The sequence below is a fragment of the Passer montanus genome, unplaced genomic scaffold (genome assembly GCF_014805655.1).
Source record: "Passer montanus isolate IOZ18808 unplaced genomic scaffold, ASM1480565v1 scaffold8, whole genome shotgun sequence".
NCBI lineage: Eukaryota > Metazoa > Chordata > Aves > Passeriformes > Passeridae > Passer > Passer montanus.
In genome coordinates, this window is record NW_024373256.1 from 1,632,063 (window position 1) to 1,656,534 (window position 24,472).

Here is a 24,472-nt window from a genome sequence, read left to right on the forward strand (position 1 = left end):
CACAATCCCTGTCTCTCCCACTCGCCACTCCTGCCACTCCCAACCCCATCCAAACAATCAATGCAATCTCATTTGTTTTTCCAGAAGAAATTTTGAAATTTCTGTTGACTGAGGCATCCTGAGTTTTTTACTGCTCCTGGATTTTGGCATCTCAGAGGAGCTGGCAGCTTCTCTGAGGGTGACACTGATGTCACCACTGGTCCAGTGGGAGGGTTCCCTGCCCAAAATGAGCTTTAAGGTCCTTTCCAACCCAAACCATTCCAGGATTCTACTGAACACCTGTCCCTTTCTGCTTGTTTGCTCACAAAGTGCGGGGAATCCATCCATGAGCCATCCCAACCACACCACACTGGCCAAAATTTGGGACAAAACATTCCCAAACTGCTCTTCTGGTGCATTTTCCTCCCAGACTTCCTCAGCCTTTCCAAAACTGGCCTGATCTGGAATTTCTCCCTGCTTCCAAGTTTTCCTGACTGCAGCAGGGTGTAGATTTAACGTGCCACTTCTGTCCCTGAACAGCTCCAGGCGTGGACACCAAGCCCAGACCAAACCTCGTGGTTCCTGCAGAGCTTAACCCGGCCCCAGAGGGAGTTTCACGTGTGGAAAAAGCTCCTCAGGAACGTGGACAAAGCAGCAGCGTGCTCCTGGCAGAGATGGAATTCAAATCCAAGAGGAAGGCAGGAGAGGTGAGACCTCGTGCTGCAAACGCCTGCCTGGATCGAGGTTTTTTTGGGGCTCAGCTCAGGGTTTAGAGCAGCAGCAGAAATCCAGGATGCTCTGCACATAAATCACGGAATCTTTTCCATGGATCAGTCAAAACCATGGAATGGTTTGGGTTGGAAGGAGCTTCAAAAATCACTTCCAGCTCCTTTCCATGGGCAGGGACACCTTCCACCAGCCCAGGCTGCTCCCAGCCCTGTCCAACCTGGCCTTGGACACTCCCAGGGATGGGAGGCCACAACCCTTGGGAAACGTTCCCAACAAAAGGGAAAGTGAGATTGGGGTTTGCAAACAATTCTCCAGGGAAGGATCACCCCTGCCCACAGCCCAGCACCTCCATCCCACACCCAGGGCAGCACCAAACAAACCCCAGCTGCTCCTGGAGGATCCTGCACTCATCTCTGAGTCACAGCTCCAAAATCCCAGTTTTTACAGGAAGATGAAAGCCGTGAGTGACACAGGTTTCCTGCCATTCCTGGCTGCTGCATCAGCGTGGAGATAACAGCCCTGCTGGAGCTGGGGAAGGGGATGGTGCAGCTGTGTAAACTGCGTGTGGGCTGAAGCATCCCCGGCCTGCAGCCTCATCCCAACGCTTCCAAAGCAAAATAAAACCTCTCTGGGGGCAGCGGCGTTTCACAGGAACATCAAACCCACAACAAGCCAAGGAGTTCTCCTCATCAAAGCAGGAAAGGGAGAATCCATGTTCACCTCCATCCCCGAGCAGCCCAGGCACCCAGAGCCATCCCTCTGAAATGATGTGGGGTTTGTTTAATTGGCTTTAATTAAAGCTGTCCAGCCACTGTGTGAGGGGGCCTGGGGAGAGTGACACCTCTGCCTGTGCATGGTTTCACATAAGAGCACACACTCATTTCACTTGGCAGGACAGAACTGATTGGAATATGCATATTATTTTTAAAAAACCCTAAGCTGACCCTGTGGGAGGACAGGGCACAGGGAAGCTGAGGCTGCTCCATCCCTAGAAGTGTCCAAGAGCAGGTTTGGAGACCCTGGGATAGAGGAAGGTGTTGGGGTTGGAATTGGATGGGCCTTAAAGTCCCTTCCAACCCAAATCACTGCAGGAAAACCATGCCAGGAACCCACAGAAAGAGCATAATCAAAACTCTGACAAATCAAAGCTCTGACAGCCAGTGATCCCAGAGGGAAGCTGGAGGAGCAGGGATGGGGAGAAGCCTCCTTTCAGCCAGGAAAGTCACTTTACCAGCAGCAAAATCCTCCCCTCGCTCCAAGAGCACCACAGCAAAGGCATCATCCCACTCCAGCCCCTTCCACGCCTGGAATGGGCACATTCTGACTTCACACGTCCATCGCTGACACCAATAAATGATTTTCTTCATAATAAATGTATTAAAAATCCTCTTTAAAAGAAGTTTCTCATCTGCCATCTGTTTCCAGTTAGGCTATTCTGATTTCATCTTCTTTTTATTTTTTTTTTAATGGAATAGAAAACATTATTTAAAGGCCCTGTCATCTTGCTGGTGGGAGGAGAGATCCCAAATCCCAAATCCCAAATCCCACCACTGTCCCCCTGGCGAACAGCAAAGGCTTGGTGGGAGCCAAGAGCTGGGAAAGTGCAAGGGGACCAGTTCAGATAAGGACTAAGGGACAGAAAATGGGATTAAACTCAGAAGACCTTCACCACCTCTTCAAACCACTGCACTGAAACTGGAGAAATTCACAGATATTTAAAGATATTTGACACATTTGAGTGGGAGAGTGCTTTGGCTTAGGCTGTGATGGTTTCACTCAGCTTTAGCAGCTACACCTAAACATAAATAAATAATTATCCCAGGAAATACGGTGCCAGAACATGGTGCAGATCATGTCATGGACACCAGGAACAACTCTGGTTTGCAGCTGCTCTGGCTCTCATCAGACAGAAATGTTTTATGCCCTCACTCACATGTGCAACACATCCTTTATCTCCCAGCCCGGAGCTGAATCCCGAATCCCGTCTGGGAGATGCAGATGTTGGAAGCTCCAGCTCGGCTCCTTGCACTGACAGCATCCCCAGCATCCATTCCCCATCCTGCCCGAGCACCCGGCAACTCTGCTGCACGACAGAAGCTTCTGGAGCACGGAGGAACTCTGAAAAGCAGGTGCAGAATCCAAACAGGGAGAAAACCCAAGCACCCCGAGCTGCCCCAGAGGCCAGGAGGTGAAGCCCCACATCATTCCACGAGCTCTGGAAGCTGCTCCTGGAGGGGGAAGAGCCAACAGGGAGCAGCACAGAGAGAGGCACCTGAGAGCCCCTGTTCAGGTGGTCAAAACGCCAGGACTGGGTGAGTTTCTACCCCATTTCAGCAAATCCAGCTGGTGATTTTGGAGTCAGTGCTCAGCAATATTCCCAAGGACACCGTGGCCCACCCGGGTTCTCTGGCACAGAGGTGGCACCAAACTGTGCCACTGGCACCGGGCACAGCTCACACACGTGGCAGCTTCCAGAACTCTGCTGGAACTCATCCCTGCCGTGCTCCTGCATGGCCAAAGCCACTGCAGCTCCTGCTGGCCCCAGCGAGGAGTGAAAACCAGCCCCGACCTTCCTGCTGCATTTTTGCAGCCGTGGAGGGCTCCTGTGCAAGTCTGATTCCATGGCTGGGCACCCAATCTCCCTCTCAGGCTCAACAGCAGAGCCAGGAGCAGGGACAGCACGAGCAGAGCCACTGCAAGCCCTGCTCCAAGGCAAACCAGCCCCTCGTGAGCCCACCAGCAGCACGGACACGGGAACCCAGGGCTGCAGAGCCACCTCTGATTCCCAACTCCCAGAGCCCACACCCAGGGCTGGGGGATGCCCCCCGAGCCCCCGTGGTGCCAGCAGGATGAGGGATGGCGAAGCAGCCCAGCTCCAGGCTGCTGGAGTCACTGCTGCTCCCCTCTCCAATTAATCAAGTTCCCATACTGATTAACAGCGTGATTCATGGCTCTCGTTAGGAGCATTCTGGAACAAACAAGGCTGTATTTCAAGGCCGCTGGCTTAATGGTTAAAATAAATACCTTCCAAATTTCTATTTTCAAGTAGCTGAACCTTTTCCACCTTTACAACTAATTCAGACTTCCTTCAAATTATTTTTCTAAGTAATATAACAATTTGTTTTTCATTAGAGCTTGTCAAAGCCGGACTTGGGTTTATTTTGAGAGAAACCAGCGCTCTCCAGAAACTGTTTAGTACAATCTGAATGACGCCCAAAGGGGTTATTGCAGCCACAATCAAAATAGAGTTTACAGCACTGGCTTGGGGTGACACTTTATTTAATGATTTCAAAAAAAAAAAAAAAAGGAGAAAAAACCCCCAGCGCCCTGAATCAGGAGCTAATTAAATGCACTCCTAAGGCTCCCAGTGAGTGTTTCTCAGTCCCTCTGACTACTGCAGAATGCAAGGACTTAACTTGTTGCTAACTAATCCCAGAGCCCATTATGGGAGCAGTGTTATTTACTGGTTTGGGGTGGTATGTGCTGCTATTCCCCTGTCTGGCACAGCAGATCCTATCGAGCTGGATGTGAAATCAAATATCAGAGTGATTAAATCGTTTGGGTTCTGCCTGCTTAACTCACAACGTTTCTTGTTGGGGGGTGTAGAGCTCAAGATTTAATTTAAGGGGGCTTAAATGTAACAGAAAATCTGCCCTGTAAGTGCTTTGATTTCACATTCCTTCTGTTTTGCTGCGGGTAAAGCTGAGCTGGAGCAGTGCCAGGGGCAGGGAGGGGGTCTGGGGGTCCAGGAGGGCTCCAGGGGCAGGGACACCCCAGCCACCCTCACCTGGACCAGGATGGGTGCACGGGGCTGGCATCAGCCCCCAGAATCCCAGCCCGAGCTCCAACATTCCCAAAGAACCTGGGAATCTCTGCCTGCACCTTCCATCTCACACCCCACGAGATTTAACAATCAAAAGCGGATTTTTGAACAACTGAACTGCAAAACTCTTTTCCACAGGCCCCTTCCTCCAGCCCTGTTCTGTTCATTTTCCTCGGATCTTCTGTTTGCTGTTTCTTTCTAACCCACAACAAAACCAACAAGATTTGGACTTTGGGGAAAGCTGAATTTCCTCTGTTCTGGCAGGGGAGCCAGCCCAGGCCAGGCAGTGACACCCACCCAGAGCTGCTGGGGGCCCACACTCCCCAGCATCCTTAGGGATTTATAAAAAAACAGGAAAGGGATTTTTTACAGGGACACGAAGCTACAGAACAAGGGGGAATGGATTTAAACTGAAAGAAAAGAGATTTACATCGGCTATCAGGAAGGAATTAATCCCTGGCAGGGTGGGCAGCCCTGGCACAGGTGCCCAGAGCAGCTGGGGCTGCCCCTGGATCCCTGGCAGTGCCCAGGCCAGGCTGGACAGGGCTTGGAGCAGCCTGGGACAGTGGAAGGTGTCCCTGCCATGGCAGGGGTGGCACTGGATGGGTTTTAAGGTATTTTCCAGCCCAAACCATTCTGGATTGTGTGAACTGCAGAATAATTCCTGAATTTTCTGGCTGCTCCATCCTCCAGCTTTATTCTCACACACATTGCCACCACCACTCTGCATCACACAGAAAACCAGGACAACACCTCCTCGAGCAGTGCCCGTGCCCGGGGGTGCCCAATTAAAGCCCTAACGAGGGCCTGATCCTCCTGCCACGAGCCTGGCACTGGTGTAACCCCGCTAATCCTGCTGGAGACACCCCTGATTTACACCAGCCTCGCCACGAGAACAAACCCAGCTCGGTCTGACAAGTGAAAACAAACACTGGATTCAGACACTTTCTGCAGGGAGGGGGGGCTGCTTAATTTTTGTTCCCTCTCTCCAGGCTGCTGCTGTGACCTCTGCTACCTCCTAAGTCAGCAACACAATCTCTTGCAGCTGTGGCACTGCAGCAGCCTGATTTAATTTGTGTGTGTGTGGCTGCAGGGGCAGCTCATCCCTCCAGCATCTCGTGGTGTGGCAGAGGCAGCGCTGGGACAACGGGGGGCTCGGTCCTCCCCTCCCAAAAAAAAGAGGGGGGAAACCTCCACTTGGCCTCCCCTGCCTTCCTGGAGAGATGGGAACAAAATCAACCAGAGGGAAACGTCCTTTTCCATCAAAATTTTTAAGAGGTTGGGGTTTGGCCAAGCCAAGGAAGAAGAAGGAAAAAAAAAGCCAGAAAATATCTGTTCAACAACTGTTTTCTGCCTGAAAAGAAAAAAAAAAGAGGAGTGAAAGGACTTTGCTCCTGCTATCCTGCACATGCCCAGCTCCCAGGGGCTGCCTGTCCCTGGTGCAGTGCCCAGCTGGGCAAGGGTGCTGCTGGCAGCTTGTTTTCCTGTTTTCCAGAACAGAGCTGGAGGTTCCTGCCACATCCCCCCTCTCCCAGCAGGTCCCTCTGTCCCTCTCCAGCTCCCGGAGTCCCCAGTGCTCCTTGGCTGGATCCTGGGAGGTTCCTCTGGGGTTCCTCTGCAGGGCTCTGAACCTCGCGGGGGCTTCGGCTCTGGGGGCTTCACCTCTGCCTTCTGCAGGGCTGGAGCTGGGCCTGGCTGCTGGCACTGCCACCCTCTGCTGCTGGCACTGCCACGCCTGTGCTCCTGGCATTGTCACCCCTGTGCTCCTGGCATTGTCACCCTCTGCTGCTGGCACTGCCACGCCTGTGCTCCTGGCATTGTCACCCCTGTGCTCCTGGCATTGTCACTCCTTTGCTTCTGGAATTGCCATCTTTGTGCTCATGGCATTGTCACCCCTGTGCCCCTGGCACTGTCACCCCTCTGCCCCTAGCACTGCCACCCCTGTGCTCTGGAATTGTCACCTCTGTGCTCCAGGCATTATCACCCCTCTGATCCTGGCATTGTCACCCCTGTGCCCCTGGCACTGCCATCCCTGTGCTCCTGGCACTGTCACCCCTCTGATCCTGGCATTGTCACCCCTGTGCCCCTGGCACTGCCATCCCTGTGCTCCTGGCACTGTCACCCCTCTGATCCTGGCATTGTCACCCCTGTGCCCCTGGCACTGCCATCCCTGTGCTCCTGGCACTGTCACCCCTCTGATCCTGGCATTGTCACCCCTGTGCCCCTGGCACTGCCATCCCTGTGCTCCTGGCACTGTCACCCCTCTGATCCTGGCATTGTCACCCCTGTGCCCCTGGCACTGCCATCCCTGTGCTCCTGGCACTGTCACCCCTCTGATCCTGGCATTGTCACCACTGTGCCCCTGGCACTGCCATCCCTGTGCTCCTGGCACTGTCACCCCTCTGATCCTGGCATTGTCACCACTGTGCCCCTGGCACTGTCACCCCTCTGCCCCTGGCACTGCCACCCCTGTGCCCCTGGCCCTGAAGGCCATCCCGGCCCTGGCACTGTCAGCCCTCTGCCCCTGGCACTGCCACCCCTGTGCTCTGGAATTGTCACCTCTGTGCTCCTGGCATTATCACCCCTCTGATCCTGGCATTGTCACCCCTCTGCCCCTGGCAGTGCCACCCCTGTGTCCCTGGCCCTGAAGGCCATCCCGGGGGTGCTCAGAGGGAGCAGGGAGAGCCTTCAACCACCACTGAGGATCTGGAGATGTTGCCCAGCCCAGCGCAGCTCCTGCAGGCGTTCTGTCCTGTGTGGGACACGGACTGAGCTCATCCAGGGCCTTCTGCTGCCACCAGGATGCCCCGTGCTGGAGGACACGCCAGGAGCTTCCAGGGGCCAGGGCAAGGAGCCACAATTCACAGATCCATCCACATCCGAAGGGACTGAAAAGCTTGAAGCTCTCCCCACGTCCTCAACTCCCCACGTTGTGCCTTTATGGCTCTGACTGGGAATCAAAGCAGTGCCCCTGCCTGTCCAGCAGCACCGACTGTGGACTTTCCATGCCATTTATTCATTTATGGATTTCACCTTTCTGATCCTGAAGCTCCTTCCCACCCGGCACTGCCAAATCCACGCTGGCCCCTTCCCTGCCTCGCTCCAACCCAGCCCTACTGCCAGCTCTGAGGGGCAAGGTGGCTTTTTCCTGCCTCTTTTTTTGGCTTCCCTCTCGCTTCCCCTCATCAACTCGTTTGCCAAGCAGTGTGATTTTACTGCCTGGCTTCCAGGGAGCCAAGAAATACGTTTGGTGTGAGCTGGGAGTTGGACAGCGTGAAAAACACACAGATCCAGGGGTTGAGGAGGCAGATCCAGGGGTTGAAGAGGCAGATCCAGGTTTTGAAGCAGCAGATCTAGAATTTCAAGAGGCAGATCCAGAGTTTTGAAGAGGTAGATCCAGAGTTTTGAAGGGGAAGATCCAAGGTTTTGAGGAGGCAGATCCAGGGTTTGAGGAGGCAGATCCAAGGTTTTGAAGCAGCAGATCTAGAATTTCAAGAGGCAGATCCAGAGTTTTGAAGGGGAAGATCCAAGGTTTTGAGGAGGCAGATCCAGGGTTTGAGGAGGGAGATCCAGGGTTTGAGGAGGCAGCTCCAGGGAGCAATGAAATCCCCACCAAGCTGAAGGATTTGCCTTCCCCAGCAGCACTTCCAACCTCCCACACCCCACAAACTCCTTGGGGAATGGGCAGACTCTGCCCTGGTGCTTCTACAAACCAAGAATAAGAGTCCTGACCTCACCTGGGGTCTCCAAGACCCTCCAAAATGTCTTTTGCTCCCCTCCAGGTACTGACAGCCGTGTTTTTAATTTGATTTCTCCTGAATGTTGGGGTGTTTCAGATCCAGGTGTGCATTTCTCAGGCCCACACTCCACCTCTGCTACAAACCCATCCAATCACAGAATTGATAAGGTTGGAAAAGCTCTTCAGCATCATCAAATCCAACCATCAACCACCACATTCACCACTAAACCACGTCCTGAAGTGTCACATCCACCGTTTTCTGAACACTTCCAGATAATTTATTCCTGGCATGCGCAACTGGCAGCAGTGCCCAGGAGGTCCGTGGAGATGGTGGGGTTTGACCTGAGCTCACAAGGAGAACGTGGCAAAGCCCCCAGAGCTGAGGGGCAGGAAAGCACAGCAGGAGGGACCATTCCTGGCCAGGAGCAGCAGCACCGAGCCCTCCATGGATCTGCTGGGAATGGGCTCATCCCAAGGGTCCCTGTGGCCCTCCAGGGGGAACTGAGGAGCTGGCAGCACTGTGGTGTCCACCAAAGCCACCCTAAATCCCTAAATCCCACCCCAAATCCCATCCAACACCAACCCCAACAGGAACCTCCTGCGCACGGCCAGGATGGGAACAAGGTGGAGCCTCCAGCTCCCCTGGGATAACTCCAGGCTGGAATCCCAACACCACAGGAATCCCCTGGTGGACACACATCCATGCTCAGGCTGCTGAGCATCTCCTCTCTGATGTTTCCACCCTCTCTAAGCTTTTTTCCTTACAAACGTGAAGCAGGCAAGAAGAATAAGTTCACACTTGGAAAAAAACCCCACTTTCCTCTTTTAAAGCCCAACTTTTTTTGGGTTCCTGACAAAGCAATATTCTCCAGGCCAGTTGGAATCTGGAAAAATACACTCACTCAAGCTCGCCACCATGACTCCAATAACAATTATAAAATGTCCAATAAAACTTGTCTGTAATGTCAATTCAAATCTTGAAAAGCAGAATTAAGTGGTATATCAACATTAAACTTTATTGCTTCCTTTGCAGAGCACAAGGATTGTCAATAAAAGTCATTCTGAATGAAGAAAAGGGCAGTAAATATTAAATAAACAGGTTTTTGTTGAAATGCTATAAATGCACCAGAGCTGCCTCTTACACTGGGACCTTTCTGCCTGCTCAGACTCCCCTCGTGATCGAAATAAGTCAGTAATTGCCAGCTATCAATAAAGGGCCAATTAAAGGGGCTTGATGCCTGCACTGACTGGCTGTCATTAGGACATTTATGGGGTGGGCTCAGCCCTGGCTGAGGTGCCCCAGCCCCCCCGGGGCCCTGCTCCTCGTTAGGGAGCTCCTGGGGGAGCCGGGAAGGAGCCGGAGGTTCCTGGCTGGGACTGACAGGGATGGAGCAGCCCCGAGGGGAGAAGGGGATGAGAGGGGAGAATTGGGCATGGAATGGATTGGGCTGGGAGGGACCATAAATCATCTCATTCCAGCCCTCCTGGGGTCACCTTCCACTGTCCCAGCCAGGCCTTGGGCACTGCCAGGGGTCCAGGGGCAGCCACAGCTGCTCTGGGCACCTGTGCCAGGGCCTGCCCACCCTGCCAGGGAGGAATTTATCCCTGATCTCTAATCTAACCCTGCCCTCCTTCATCTTAACCGTAAGAGAAGGTAGGTTTTGCTTTGTCCGTGGAGTTTTCTTAGGGATGGGCTGAATAAAATCCTCCAAGAACCTCAGGGGTGTCACAAACACAGCTGGCACCTCTGGAGTGACACCCCGGGAGCTCCCTGGGTCACACCTCTCCCTCCACCTGCCCAAATGCATCCCAACCCAACCAAAGCTGCCCCAAAAAGTAAAAGCTGATGTTCAGTGGCAGCCAGACACAACAGGAAGCGTTTGGGAAGCAGAAGGAACCGGGAGGGCACAAACCCGCCGGGGTTTCTGTCAGACCTTTAAAACCTGATCAGCATTTTTGTGGTTTACCAGGGGCCTTTATGAGCTGTTCTCCAGCTTAATCATCACATGAACTCACAGGAAGCAGTAACAGCTCCCGAGTATGAATTTCATGATGCTGAACAAAGACAGGGCAGCAAGGGCTGGGGATGGAGCTTCGAGAGCTCTCTGAGCTCTGCCAGGACAGCCAGGAGAGGAATCAGATGGGCTCTAGGGAAGTGTTTGTGCAGCAGCTTCTGTCCTCTGAGTTTTGCAGAAATACAAAAAAACCCACCCAAAAAGTCAACTGGAACGTGAGTCCATTAAAATTTCAAGGAATTAGTTTGATTTTAAACCTCAGCACAGGCAATCCGGTATTTGTGAAGAACAGCTCAACCCTTTCCAGAGATAAAGAACAATCCTCAAATGATAAATACAGAAAGAAGAATCCCTTCAGAGATGGACAGATGTCTGTAAAAATTAACTTTTGGGGGAATCACAAGGATTCCCCACAGAGCCTTTGCACTGATCCTGGGCTGCCATTCCTCTGCCACACAGAACCCAAACCTCCAGCAGTGGGAAACACCCAGGAATTCCTGGCTGGGAATCACCCTCACTCCCTGGAGCCTGAAATTCCACCCTGCCCCCTGAAGCAGCTCCTGCTGGGAGGAGCGGGGAGCCCGGGAGAGTAGGGGACCCTCAGGATGCCTTGAGAAGGCTGAGCTAGAGCAGAGGCTGGGCTGAGCTAAAGAACAAAGTGGGGATTTATTAAAAGGATCTCCTCAATGGATCCACCTTGGGCAGCACAAGAGCCCAGCCAGGGCTGCACCCCAGGTGATCCCAAAATAGTCACAAAAATGCACAACTGGTCATGGGGCCTCTTACTTTTATAAGTTCTGCTCCATTTGCAGATTGGAGCTAATTGTCCAACTCCAGCTTTAGCCCATGCAGTCCCATCCTGCATGTTTTTCTCTTCAGCCCATGTTGTTCGTGCTCTTGGGCTGAGATTTGGATCATTTGTCCTTGGTCCCCAGCTGGAGCAGGAATTGTTTTGTCTCCCTGCTCTGTGCAGAGAGCTCACCATCCCATAATATGAAGCTCAGAACTACACACAGCAGCACAGAACCTGAAAAATGTAAAATCCAAAACCTGAGGCACCATAACATGAACCTCAGAATTAAACATGAAAGCAGCACAGAACCTGAAAAATATAAAAGCCAAAACCTGAGGCACCATAACATGAACCTCAGAACTGCAGCCTACAGCAGATGGGAATTTGAAAATATAAAAGCCAAAACCTGAGGCACCATAAGACAAATCTCAGAACTACACACAAAAGCAGCACGGAATTTGAAAAATATAAAAGCCAAAACCTGAGGCCTGGAGGATGCGAAGCAGGAGCAGCTCACCTGGAAGAGGATCTGCAGGAGGCCGTGCAGGATGCCCATCCTCCTGCCCAGCAGCAGGAAGAAGGGCACCACCAGCTCGATGAAGTGGTTGACCAAGGTCTCGAGGCGGTGGAACCACCAGGGCGAGCGGTGCATGAAGTACGAGATGGGGTTGGGCACGGGCTGTGTCTGCAGGGGCAGAGGAAAAAAGGAATTAATCCCCTCCAAAGCTTGCTGTGAAGGGCTGCTACAAAGTTCTGGCCTTATTCCTTGTTTCTATCCCCAGGTTTGCCATCCTGCACCTCTGGGGACTTGTTTCTTTGCAGACAAAATGACTTCATTCCACACGTCTTTAAACAAATTCATCTCTTAAAAACCAAGAGTTTTGATTTTCCCTTTTGTCGTCATAACCAAGCCCCATCTTAAATTAACCCCACTATTATTGAACACTGAAATCTTAGATCGGCACTGAGGGATGTTAAACTGAGTGAGGATCCTCAGAGCAACGGAGCAGATCCAGAAACTGAGCCTAAGATTTGCTCGGGGTCAGGCCTTGGGTCAAACAGAGCCAGGAATGGAAACCAGATTTCAAAACCTTGGAGATCTGCTTTCAAAATGTTTAAAATTCAAATAAATGTGCTGGTAGAGCTGCTTTCCAAGATGGTAATTTGGGAGAGGAAAGTGTAATTCCTCTAAACATGCTCTGCTGGTTAAGGTATTTACATACTGGCCTTGGGACAATATTATTCTTTTGTCAGCCTGAAATTTTTTGACACTGGGAGATTTTTCCGTGCAGGACAAGAAAATGGCAAATTTTTCAGAGGGAACAACCCCAAATTCTGATATGATAATAAGTGCCACCCTAAGAAATCCCACAACTGGAGCAAAAAATAAATGTGAATTTATCTTAACATATCTGACAAGCTCAAATTCCCTGGTATTGTTTTAAAACTTCAACGACAACAACAACAAAAAAGAGAGATGTCGAAAACACAAATGCTAATTAAAGGAGACACAACACATCTTTAAATTATTTGTAGTTAAACCCAAAATACAAACAAAACAGGGCAAATCCTGCAGGATGCACGGCAGCCAAGCACGCTCCCGCTGCCAAATCCCACAACTATTGTAATTCCTTATTAGCAAAGCTGGGATTAATAAAGCTTGGCCTGGGCGGGAGGCTGCGGTGGCCCCTCAGGACAGGAGACCGCATCCTTCCTGGCCGGATGGAGCCGGGCCGGGGTCAGGGAGCTCTGCCAAGGCCACTCGGCCAGGCTGGGGGGTCAGGGCAGCCCCAGGTGTCCCCGGGCTCCTTCCCCTCCTCCAGGACCTGCTTCCAGTTAATCCCGTGTTGGGCTGCTCCCAGCGAGGCTCACTGAGGGATTGTTCTGATCCCAGATTGCTGAGAAATGCTTTTATCCTTCCAAACAGACAGGTTGTTCCATGGCTACTTTAAATAATAATAATAATAATAATAATAATATAAATGTTATTATTGTTATTCTTATTGTTATTATAATTATGAATAATAATAATAATAATAATAATAATAATAATAATAATAATGTTATTATCATTCTTATTGTTATTATAATTATTGTCATTATAATTATTGTTATTATTGTTATTCTTATTGTTATCATTCTTTTTATTACTATAATCACAATTATAAACTTGTTATTATCATCATTACCACAATTAGTATAACATTACCACAATTTATTACCTACCTATATTATTACCACAATAATATTGATTATTAATAATTATTTATTATAATGATAAATATTAACTTATTATTAGAAATATTAAACTATTATTATAAATATTAAGCTATTATAATAAATATTAAATTATTGTTATTGTTGTTATTATGATCATTATTATTATTATTATTTTTAAGAGCTTTAACCAATCCTGACCCAGCTGAGGCATCGATCCAACAGCTTGGAAAGTTTGGCACTCCTGGATGAGGACCACGGAGAGCAGGCAGGGTTACTAATGTCACACCTACTTAAAATTGTAATTAATACATTAATGTGGATTGCTCCCGCTTGTTGTTTGAGCTGGGACTGGAGCCACTGCCATCCCAAATTGTTTAGGGCAGGAAGAGAAAACTCCAGCCCCAAATCCCACTGCAGTGGAAGCTCCTGGCCAGGTGAGGGTGGGCAGGACCCAGATTCCCAGGGCTGCCCCTGGAGCCCTGGAATTGTCCCAGGCCAGGCTGGAATGGCTTCGGAGCACCCTGGCACAGTGGAAGTGTCCCTGCCATGGCAGGGGTGGGATGGGATGAGCTTTCAGGTCCTTTCCAGCCCAAACCAGTCTGGATTTGAGGACACAGCAAAGCCCAGTGACAGGAGTGATTCACATGTCCCAGAAATGCTTTAAAAGCTGCTGGGGGAGGAGAGGTGTGTGTGTGTGTGTGTTCCTGCAATGCCTTCCAGATGCTGCACAGCACAGCTTCCCCGGGAAGGGAGCTGTGTTTCCTTGGGATGTGTTTCCTTGGGATGTGTTTCCTTGGGATGGAGCAGCCTGGGAAGCACCAGGAGCTCGGCATGCTGGAAAACTTCCTGGATTCTTTTTGTGCCCATGCCCACCAGAGGCACCCACCGCTGGGGAAAGCACTCTTCTTTTGCAGCCCGACATTTTCTGACACGGGGAGATTTCTCCATCCAGGACAAGAAAATGGTTATTTTTTCAAAGGGAACAGCCCCAAATTCTGATATGTTAATAAATGCCACCCTAAGAAATCTCACAACTGGAGAAATGGGATTTTGGAGAAGGCATTTGCCCCACACCTGCTATTCCAGAGAAATCCTAACCCATGGGAACTGGGTGGTGTTGGAGGTGCTGGTGTCAGAGAGGAGGGAAAAGCTTTCCAGACTCTTGTTCCTGGGATTTGGAGCTTTGCACTTTGCTTTGTGGCTGTGCTGTGAGGGGAATTATGGAACCCCAGAATGGTTTGGGTTGGAAAGGACCTGGAGGATTATTTAATTCCCAATCCCTTCCACTGCATCCAGCTTGGCCTGGGACACTTCCAGGGATCCAGGGGCAGCCACAGCTTCTCTGGGCACCTGTGCCAGGGCCTCCCACCCTGTCAGGAAAGGATTTTATCCCAATATTCCATCTTATTCCATTTTCCATCATAAACCTGCTCCTTTTCAGTTTGAAGCCATTCTCCCATGTTCCATCACCCCAGTGCCTGATGAAAATTCCCTCTCCACCTCTTCATCCTAGGAAACATCCTAGGAGCAGCTGAGGGTTCTCCTACACCCAGAACTGTGATCTCCTGACACACAAACATGGGAATTGCAGCTCCAGGGCAGAGGGAACTCAACAATCCCAAGGTGGATGCACACGGAGAGGGAGCAGAGCCCTGGGCTCGGAGCAGCCCCGTTTCTGGGCACCTCTGTGGGACTGAAAATGTTTTTAAATTAAAAAAAAAAATTAGCAAACCGTGGCTTTGTGTGTCAGCACAACATCATAACCCTGGTGCCTCCCTCTCCCCTCCAGCAGCCGGGGAGGAACCGCTGCTGCAAACGCCTTTGGAAATGGGAGCAGGAAAATGAATTCTGTAATTCACGGGGCAGATTTGTAAGGTGTGAGTGCTGCTGCAGGAATTCTGGGTCGCCAGCTCGGGCCTGTTCCCTGGCTTGGATCGAGCAGGTTTTATGAGGGCTGGTAACAGAGTCTAAAAATACACACAATAAACTGGTTTTTTTCTCCCTACGGGGTCTATGGTTTAATTATGTTCTTAGTGAGAACCATTAAAGTGCTAAGTACCTGAAGACTCCTAATTTACTAAACTGCACCCCACTAAAAGCCAACAGAAGGCCATTATACAGAGGAGTGAAGGCTCTTCTTGGGGGCTGTGAGTGGCCACGGTCCCTCCTCCCAGCCCCTTACTGCCACAGCTTCCCAGAAACTCCAAGGGAGATTTAATCCCGGCCTTGGAGAGCCCAGCCCAGCCTGGGGAAAGCTCCAGGCTCTTCTACAGGGAAACAAATCCCACATTGTCCTGAAACAACCCAGGGCTCAGACAGGGCTGGGATTGGGGTGGACTGGGATAGGGGAAGGTGTCCCTGCCCATGGAATGGGATGGGCTTGAGGGTCCTTCCAACCCAAACCACCCTGGGATTCCTTACTGGGCTCACAGCACTGCTGCCACGCAAGGAGCTGAGCAGCAGGGGAGTGTGGAGCTGGAGGGAAAGGAATCAGGGGATCATGGAATGGTTTAGGTTGGAAAAGACCTCTAAGATCAACAAATCCAACCAAGTGCACTTCATGGCAGAGACATCCTGAAAAACAGAAGGAAAGGGAACAACAGCAAATAGGAATAAATAATGAGAAAAAAACCAGCTATTTGGTTAAAAGAAAGAGAATTCCAGAATGAGCTGGGTTGGAAGGGATCTGAAATCTCATCCAGTGCCATCCCCTGCCAGGGGCAGCAACACTTTCCACTATCCCAGGCTGACCCAAGCCTGGCCTTGGAAACTTCCAGGGATCCAGGGGCAGCCACAGCTTCTCTGGGCACCCTGTGCCAGTGTCCCACCATCCTTCCCAGTATCCCAACCCTTCCCTCGGGCAGTCTGAAGCCATTCCTCGTCCTGTGGAATCATGGACTATCCTCCCCCTGACCCCAGCCGGGGTGCAGTGAACACGTCAGGAGCAGCTCTGCAGGCTCCCACAGCCAGGAGAGAGGGAAAGCCTTTGGCACAGCCAGCTGAGCGTGAGGAGCAGCAGTCCCTGGAAAAGCGGGCTGAGAGCTTTATTAAATGTTTTCTGGAGAGCTGTGGAAGATCCAGATGAACTGCAAAGCTCGGCTCTCCAGCTTCCCAAGCACTGAGGCATGAACTCATCTCCTCGGCTTCAAAGCACAGCCCTCGCTTCTCTTGTGCTTTGGACCAAAAAATAAAAAGGATTCTCCATCGTGGAGCCTAATTGGATCAGCGTGGTCCAACAGGCTGCTCCCTGCCAGTCCATTCTGCTTCAGAGGCTGACCTGGCTCCTCAGGCATCTGCAGATCAAAGCTCCACGCTCCCAAGGCCGACGGGAACGTCTCCCCAGCCCCGTGCCAGCAGAGCAGGGAGGTCACTCCCAGCTGCTGGGAAGTGTGGGCAGATGAGGGTCCTGCCTCAAGCCAGCCTGTCTCGGGTTCTGCAGCAACCAAGGATTCCTAAAAACCACCCTGCTTGGAACAGGGGGAGATCCCAGAGCTTCCTCACCATGGAAAGGCTCCACGCGGGCAGCGACCTTGACTGATGAGCAGCAGAGGGATTTTGCACAAGGATTCTCATGTTGGGAAGGGTTTGAGAAGAAAATGGAGTAGGGAACTGTTCAGGCTAGGTTTAAACCCAGCACCTCGTGCTGGGAGTATTTATCTGTACACTCAAAGCTCCACGTCCACGCTACTGAAATACTCCCGACAGCTAAGCGGTTAAAAATAGCCCCTTCAAAACTTTCCAGTTATTAATAAGATTCCAATCCAAATAAAATCAGAAGGGAAAGAAAAAAAAAAGAGAGAAAAAGCTGGATCAGGCTTGAAATGCACACTGCTCTGACATCCAGTGGGTCACAAGGGGTCGGCTCTTCAGCAGCGCAATATCAAAATAATCAAGCCTCGATAAAGTAATAAAAGAGAAGTTGCCTGTAGGTTCTTGCTGGGCAGAGCTCTCCTCGCCCAGTCAATAGGAATATTCAGTCCATAGAAAAACAGACTGGAATCTGCCTGTTTAAGACAGCAGAGCAAGCCAAGGAGATGTGTGTTTGACTCGGTGCCAGCACGGCCATAAAATGTTGGCAATTTAGTAGAGACGTGGTGCCGCGCCACTCTCCCAAAGGACCTAAATAAACTTCAGATGGAGAACATATATTTTTACTTTTTATATATATAAAAATCTGCTGGTTCATTTTTAACTCCTTTCCCCAGCCAGCCCGTGCTCGGGGGTTTTCAGAGCTCCAGCAGGTCCCCGTTCCTCCCGGCTGAGCCACGGAAAAGTTAAAAGCCTGAAAAATCCCAGCAGTGCTTCATGTCTGGAGGTTGGGTTTCCTAGGGAATGGTGGCTGCAGCTGCCAGAGGGGAAAGGGGGCTTGGGGAGAAGATTCTGCTCTGCAATTTCATGCCTCAGCACTGTAAAATATCCCGGGGAATTTGTTGTTTTCCTGTTGACAACGTTGTAAAGTCCTGGGTGGAGGTGAAACCTCCCTGCCACGTTCAGCGTTGGTCAGGGTGAATCACCCCAGGAGGATCCGGGGGACACTGAATGATGGGGGCTGGAATCCCAACCACCTGGGTGGGGGCAGAAGGCTCCTTTTGTTTGCTTTTCCAGCCTGCACCCAGCTCCTGGTCTGAGCCTCCCCTCTCCAGGAACAGAGCCCACATTTCCAGGGCCCACAGCATCCCTGTTTATTGACACTGCTCCTCCGTAACGTGCTCCGAGCTGCTCCCGGAATATCCAGTTAATTGGGGATGGATTACAGATTCACCTATTTATTCTGGACATTCTTGGAGAGGTCCTGAGCTAAAATTACACAAGGAACCACTGAGCTGTTGAGGCTATTTATTTGTTCAAAAACCCGTTCAAATAGCTGGCGGGGCCTGGGGCAGACATTTTGGCTCTGGTGGGGCCAGGAGGAGCTGGTGGAACCAGCTGTGGGTCCTCTGGGGTTCGTCAAGAGCAGCAGAGATGGGGCAAGTTGGGTTTAGGGAGTGGGACAGGCTGGAAGGTCCATCCATAAGATTCAGAGAGTGGGAAGAACCTCCAGGATGGTCAAGTCCAACATTGGACCCAACACCACCATATAGTGAAGAAAAACCAAGATTTAAGGGAAACACAAGAAGGTTTTGTCCCAAAGGCAAGGGGGGAGCTGAAATCCCTCTCCAGGTTTGCTGCTTCCATCAGATGGTGCTGTTCTGTCTCACACTCCAGGATTTTCCAACTCAGGTCCCTGGCCTGGAGCTCCCTTTCCCCACGGATCACTCACCAATATTTTAAATTGCCATTTAAGAGCATATTGCAAATGTGATCCTTTAATTGGTCACTGTTATGACTCTCTATTAGAGAAGACAAGTTTTTCCACACAAGGTAAGCCCTGAAAATGTTTAAAAACAACCCAGAGCTGATGTATTTATTATGCATTTCTCCATATATAAATAATTCCATGAAAAGGGGACGTAGTGAGTGGAAACTCCATTTAAAATGTGATCCCAGATGGTGGCAAAGCTCTAAAATTGCAAGGCAACATGTAAAGAAAGATTAACGACCTCAAACAGGCCCAAATTTATGAGGTGAAAGCCCCTGTAATCCTGGAGAAAAATGATACCAAACCTTCGACCAGACAGCCAGAAAATACCTCTGCTTACTCCATGTGCCCTCTGCCATTTTACATTTTCCTTTAATACTCATTATTTGGGGTTCAGTTGGTGTTTTCTCCTGCAGGCCAGAGGTTTTGCTTTGGTTCATGAGCACGGTGAGGGATTTGCCAGCTCCCACCAGGCCTCACTGATAAATCAGGGAGCAGGAAAGTGATGGGAATGAGCAGTGGAAAGGAGGAAAAACGGAGCCAGGACACCACAACAAGCCTTGAGCATCCCTGCAAGACCCAAAGCTCCCGCATGGAGCGGGCTGAGGGGACAGAGCTTAACAATTCCAACATTAACCCCTTGTTGTGCCCAAGGGAAGGATGTCAACATTTCTTCCCAAGGAACGTGGGTCAGACCAGGCCAGCATCATCTTCTGTGCTCTTAACTCCAGCCAGGAGCAGACTGGCTGGCACAGCCCATTGCCCTGGGCACCTCCAGCATCCCCTGACAATGCTCCTGCTCATCCCCCTGGCCATTCCCACCTCACAAGGTCACCTGCAACATTTTTCAAGGATTTTCTAACTCTTTCCACAGAGTTCCTTGCACATTCTGGTGCCTTGAAGTGCAAACCTATGGCTTTGGAGAGTGGAAGAACATCTTCCTGAACATCTTCCTGAACATCTTTCTGAACATCTTCCTGAACATCTTTCCAAACATCTTTCTGAACATCTTTCCAGTGGCTACACTCAGAGGACCCAGAGCTTTACCCTTCCACTCACAACCCCAAAACCACCCCACGGCTGCTCTCCCACCGCCTCTCATTCCCTCATTTTTCTCCCCTTTAAAATGTCCAGTGCTAAACCCAGGCCCAGACTCCTTCAGAGGGCTTTTTTCTGGTGTGTGCTCATAAACACGAGCTCAGCACCAGGCCAAGGAACACACGGAGCCCCGGCTCGTGCCTGTGTTTGGATTAGGCAGCTCCGTGGCCTGGACGTTTACAGTCGGGTTGGGTTTTTTTTTTTTTCTCCCCCTCCACAACTCGAGACAAACAGTGAGAGCTTTCATAAAATGTGTTCACAAAGGGTAAATTGTGCCATTAGGAGCCGACTACCTGGTTGGTCACTGGAATTCTCCGAACTGGAACGCCACCGCGCTCCGAGCCAGCGCCAGCGCCGGCGGCGGGAGGGGGAACTCGTTTAACTCTGCAACTGCCCAGGAGACAGAGCACACCCAGCACAGACCTGCACTATCAGCCGGGTTGGAAAAGAGCTCCGAGACCATCGAGTCCAAGGCCACCACCAAGCCATGTCCCCCTGTGTCACATCCACATGGTTTTAAATCCAGAGCTGGCTCCACGGGAACCATCGTGACTGATCCAGCTCTGAACCTCCTGTCCATCCAAGAGCATTTCTAGAGCAGGACGGGATAAGAATAAGACAACAGGAAAATCCAGGTTGCTGTCCCAAAGATGGAGCCAAAAGCTTGGAAGAGTTTGTTTCTGTTTTAGGCTTTCTCCCAAGTAACAAAGGATGCGGCCGGGAAGAATTTAGGACAAGCAAAACAAGGCACAAGAAGACTCTTGGCCTTGAGGAGCTGATCTCCATCCTGTTGGGTGAATCCAGCAGACAATTCTGCTCCCCCTCGGCAAAGAACGAGGGCCTGGAGTGGCAGGACAAGAGAGACCAGCTTCAAACTGAAATAAGGGAGAATTAAATTAGGGATTAGGGAGAAATCCGTCCCTGTGAGGGTGGGGAGGCCTGGGCACAGGGTGCCCAGAGAAGCTGTGGCTGTCCCTGGATCCCTGGAAGTGTCCAAGGCCAGGCTGGACGGGGCTTGGAGCAGCCTGGGATAGTGGAAGGTGTTGGTGCTGGAACTGGATGGGTTTTAGGATCCTTCCCAACCCAAACCCAAGCGATTCTGTGATTCCATGAGCTGCACCTCTCCAGCAGTGACACAGATACTGCAACCCCTGCTGAGGCCATCATTCAACAACTCACTTTTAAACAATTCAGGGGCTAAACTAGTGATTTCTTACAAAACACAACAACACTCCAGGACATAATACACACAGTGACATAGAACTTTAAATCCTGCTAACGTTAGGAAACAGGCTGGGGCATCTTTGGACTCCTGAACACAAAACCGCGCTTGTTAGAAATATCCTTGTCCTGCTCAAGGCCTTCCTTGGGTAAAACCAATAATTAACTACATTTTAAAGGACACAATTTCAGGGAAGTTCTCCAGCACACCCTTAATAACTCCAGTGTTTCCCTTCTGACACAAAAACGTGATGGATTTCGAGCAGCACGTGCCGCAGCAGGGAGTTGTGCTGCTGTCCAGGAGGGAAGAAGCCTCTCCCAGCAGCACCAATGTCCAAATCCTCTTGCCTCGAGCTCTGGCAAGTTTTGCCCTTGTGTAATCGCTTGTTTTGTAAGTGTTGCTTGTTTCTATGCTTTTCTTATAAAAAGAAATCAAGAAATTCGCCAGGCAGATAAATTTCACCCAATAAAAGTGTCGCTCCTCTATCCCTGTGGACATAATAATGCCCTCACTCTTGTCCCAACTTGGAGCGCTCACAAATCACCCTTATAAATAAATCTGCCAACCTAAGGCAAGCAGCTCGTTTTTAATAAAGCCTTTTACCTCCTTTCCTAACGCCAGACAAGCTCCTGGAGCAGCTCAGTGCCCGAGGGATGGCAGCTCCCACCCTCTGTGCCAGCCCATCCCGGGGCTGCCATGGGGCTCATGCCCTGTGTTTTCCTGGGATAGGTTTGGGGCTGGATTTCTCCATCCTGGTACCACACTGGGGCTTGTGCCTTGTGTTCTCCTGGGATATTTTGGGGCTGGATTTCTCCCTCCTGCTGTCACCCTGGGGCTCCTGTCCTGTGTTTTCCTGGGATATTTTGGGGCTGGATTTCTCCATCCTGCTGCTGTAATGGGGCTCATGCCTTTTCTTTACCTGGCATCAGTTTTGGGCTGAATTTCTTCATTCCAGTGCTGCTGTGGGGCTCAAGTCCTCTGTTTACCTGGGTGTGTTTCAGGCTGGATTTCTTAGTCCTGGTGCCCCCCTAGGGCTGTGCCTTGTATTCTTCTGGGATATATTTGGGGCTGGAGTTCTCAGTCCCAATGTCACTGTGGGGTTTGCGCCTTTTCTTTACCCAGGATCAGTTTTGGGCTGGATTTCTTCATCCCGGTGCTGCCACGGGACTCACGTCCTCAGTTTACCTGGGATATATTTGGGGCTGTGTTTCTCCATCCCAGTGCTGCCATGGGGTTGGTTTGTTGGTTTGTTTGGAGAAATCCAGCCCCAAACTTATCCCTTGTTTTCCTGGGATAAGTTTGGGGCTGGATTTCTTGGTGCCGGTGTTGCTGTGAGGCTCACACCCTGCGTTTCCTGGCACAGCTTTTGGGCTGGATTTCTCGGTCCTGGTGCCCCCCTGGGGCTGTGCCTTGTATTTTTCTGGGATATATTTGGGGCTGGATTTCTCAGTCCCAATGTCACTGTGGGGTTTGCGCCTTTTCTTTACCCAGGATCAGTTTTGGGCAGGATTTCTTCATCCCGGTGCTGCCACGGGACTCATGTCCTCAGTTTACCTGGGATATATTTGGGGCTGTGTTTCTCCATCCCAGTGCTGCCACGGGGTTGGTTTGTGCCTTGTTTTCCTGGGATAAGTTTGGGGCTGGATTTCTTGGTGCCGGTGTTGCTGTGAGGCTCACACCCTGCGTTTCCTGGCACAGCTTTTGGGCTGGATTTCTCGGTCCTGGTGCCACCCTGGGGCTCATGCCCTGTGTTTACCCAGGCTGTGTTTTGTGCTGGACTTCTCCCACCTCCCACACCCCACCACCCCCGGGAGCAGGTCCCAAACACTGCTCCCATTGATGCCGCAGGGCCGGGGCGATGCCGGGCGGGTTTGGGGGGGGTTTGCCTGCCGAAATTCGGTTCTGGCTGGGTGTTTAATATTCCCCATCATGCTGGGCTGTTTCTGCTCGCTGCTGCCTGTCAGTTAAGCCCGGGGATGTTTATTTTAACGGCCACTTGTGGTCAAGGCTGGTGCCAGTTGTACGGCATCGGTTACGCAGATTTAGCGCTGGGGACTCGGCCCCCGGCTCCCCGAGCACGGAAGGCAGCCAGGGCTGCCCGGCCTAATGTGAAACAACTGAACTCTTCCAGCAGTCCCTGCTCCACATTTAACCCTTGCTGAGCAGGAGCTGGCTGATTCCACAGCTCAGCCTTCCCACATCATCCCATATACCAGCCCTTGTCCCATCTGCTGCTTCCCAAACTCCCCCGGCAGCAAAACGTCTCGGGGTGATGATGTGAAGGCACCAGAAGGAACAGGGAATGTCCTCACTTGCTTAAGGAAGCAGTTTTTAGGGGAAGGAGAGGAGTTTTATGGATTTATCATTACTCCAAGTGCACAGTACACTACTGGGGATGATCACAAATTAACTGAATTAATTGAAAACGCCCTCCAAGATCATCGAGTCCAAGCCGTGATCGATCAGCACCTGATCAACCAGACCAGAGCACTGAGCGCCACAGGATGCTCCACATCCCTGCCTGGTGGGCTGACACGTGCTTGGGACACAAAGCCAGGCCAGCCCAGCTCCCTGGCAGGAGCCTGGCCTTGGCACTGCCCCCTCCCCATCCCCAACCCTCGTGGAGAGCGATCGGGCAGCGCAAGGCGAGCCCAGAGCCAGCCCAGGCTCAAATGTGCAATAACCCAGGCCCTGCAGCAGAACTGTGCATCATTTCTGATCATTGGACGGGCTCCAAGATGCTAATCAGCCCCAGATTAAGTCATCAAGCAAACTGATGAGCAATCACATTCTGTCAGTGCAGCTGCACGGCATTACCCGGTGCAGGGAAGGGAGCAGGAGGGCTTGGAGGAGCTGGGCTGGGCTGGGCTGGGCTGCCACGGGCTCTGCACAGCAGCAGCCCCAGCTCCTGGCACTCCTTCTGCTCCCAAAATTTGCCAAAATCATGCCAAGGTGATCGATGTGGCCATGCACAGCCCAATGCTGCTCCCAGAGCATCCCAGGGTTTTCCTGGATCACCACACACGGCAAGGGGCAGCTTTGTTTTCCACGGAGAAACCCTGAGGAAGTGCTTTAACTGTACCATCAAAGATGCTGCTAATGACTATGAGAGACAGTAATTAACAGGAACCCGTTAATGGTGAAGCAGTGGAAAATTGATGCTCAAATCCCAGCTCCATTTGGTGGGAATCTGTGAAGAGATTCCAGGCTTGTTCTGAACATAACCCCACTGGTTTGCAGAGTTCTCACCCAGAGAGAGCTTTTTCCTAAAACTGGACCAGGAAATAAATCAAAACAGGAGGAGCAGCAGCCTAAATGACCAATAAAGAGATGCAAAAGACCTCAGGAAGTATCAGCATAAAATACTAACTCTGAATTTTTCTGCTCAAAAAGCAAACGTGATAATAATAGATAAACGCTGGCAATATTAATTAAAAGAAGGATTTCTACTCATATTTTAACACTGCTTGAGAGGAAATGAATTAACTCAAGTTGCTGTCAGGGAATTGACTCTTTTTACAGATCCTGGACATGGATACACAGCACCACATCTCC

At 51.0% G+C, this 24,472-nt stretch overlaps 1 protein-coding gene across 3 annotated transcripts in view; it reads right to left on the reverse strand.

The window, feature by feature from the left end:
* Positions 1–24,472, reverse strand: part of LMF1 (lipase maturation factor 1) — a 125,600-nt gene that overhangs the window by 21,722 nt on the left and 79,406 nt on the right. For all 3 annotated transcript variants that reach the window (XM_039732423.1, XM_039732422.1, XM_039732424.1), the window contains exon 6: positions 11,596–11,763. In XM_039732423.1, the coding sequence (XP_039588357.1) occupies positions 11,596–11,763 (168 nt within the window). The remainder of the gene's footprint in view (positions 1–11,595; positions 11,764–24,472) is intronic.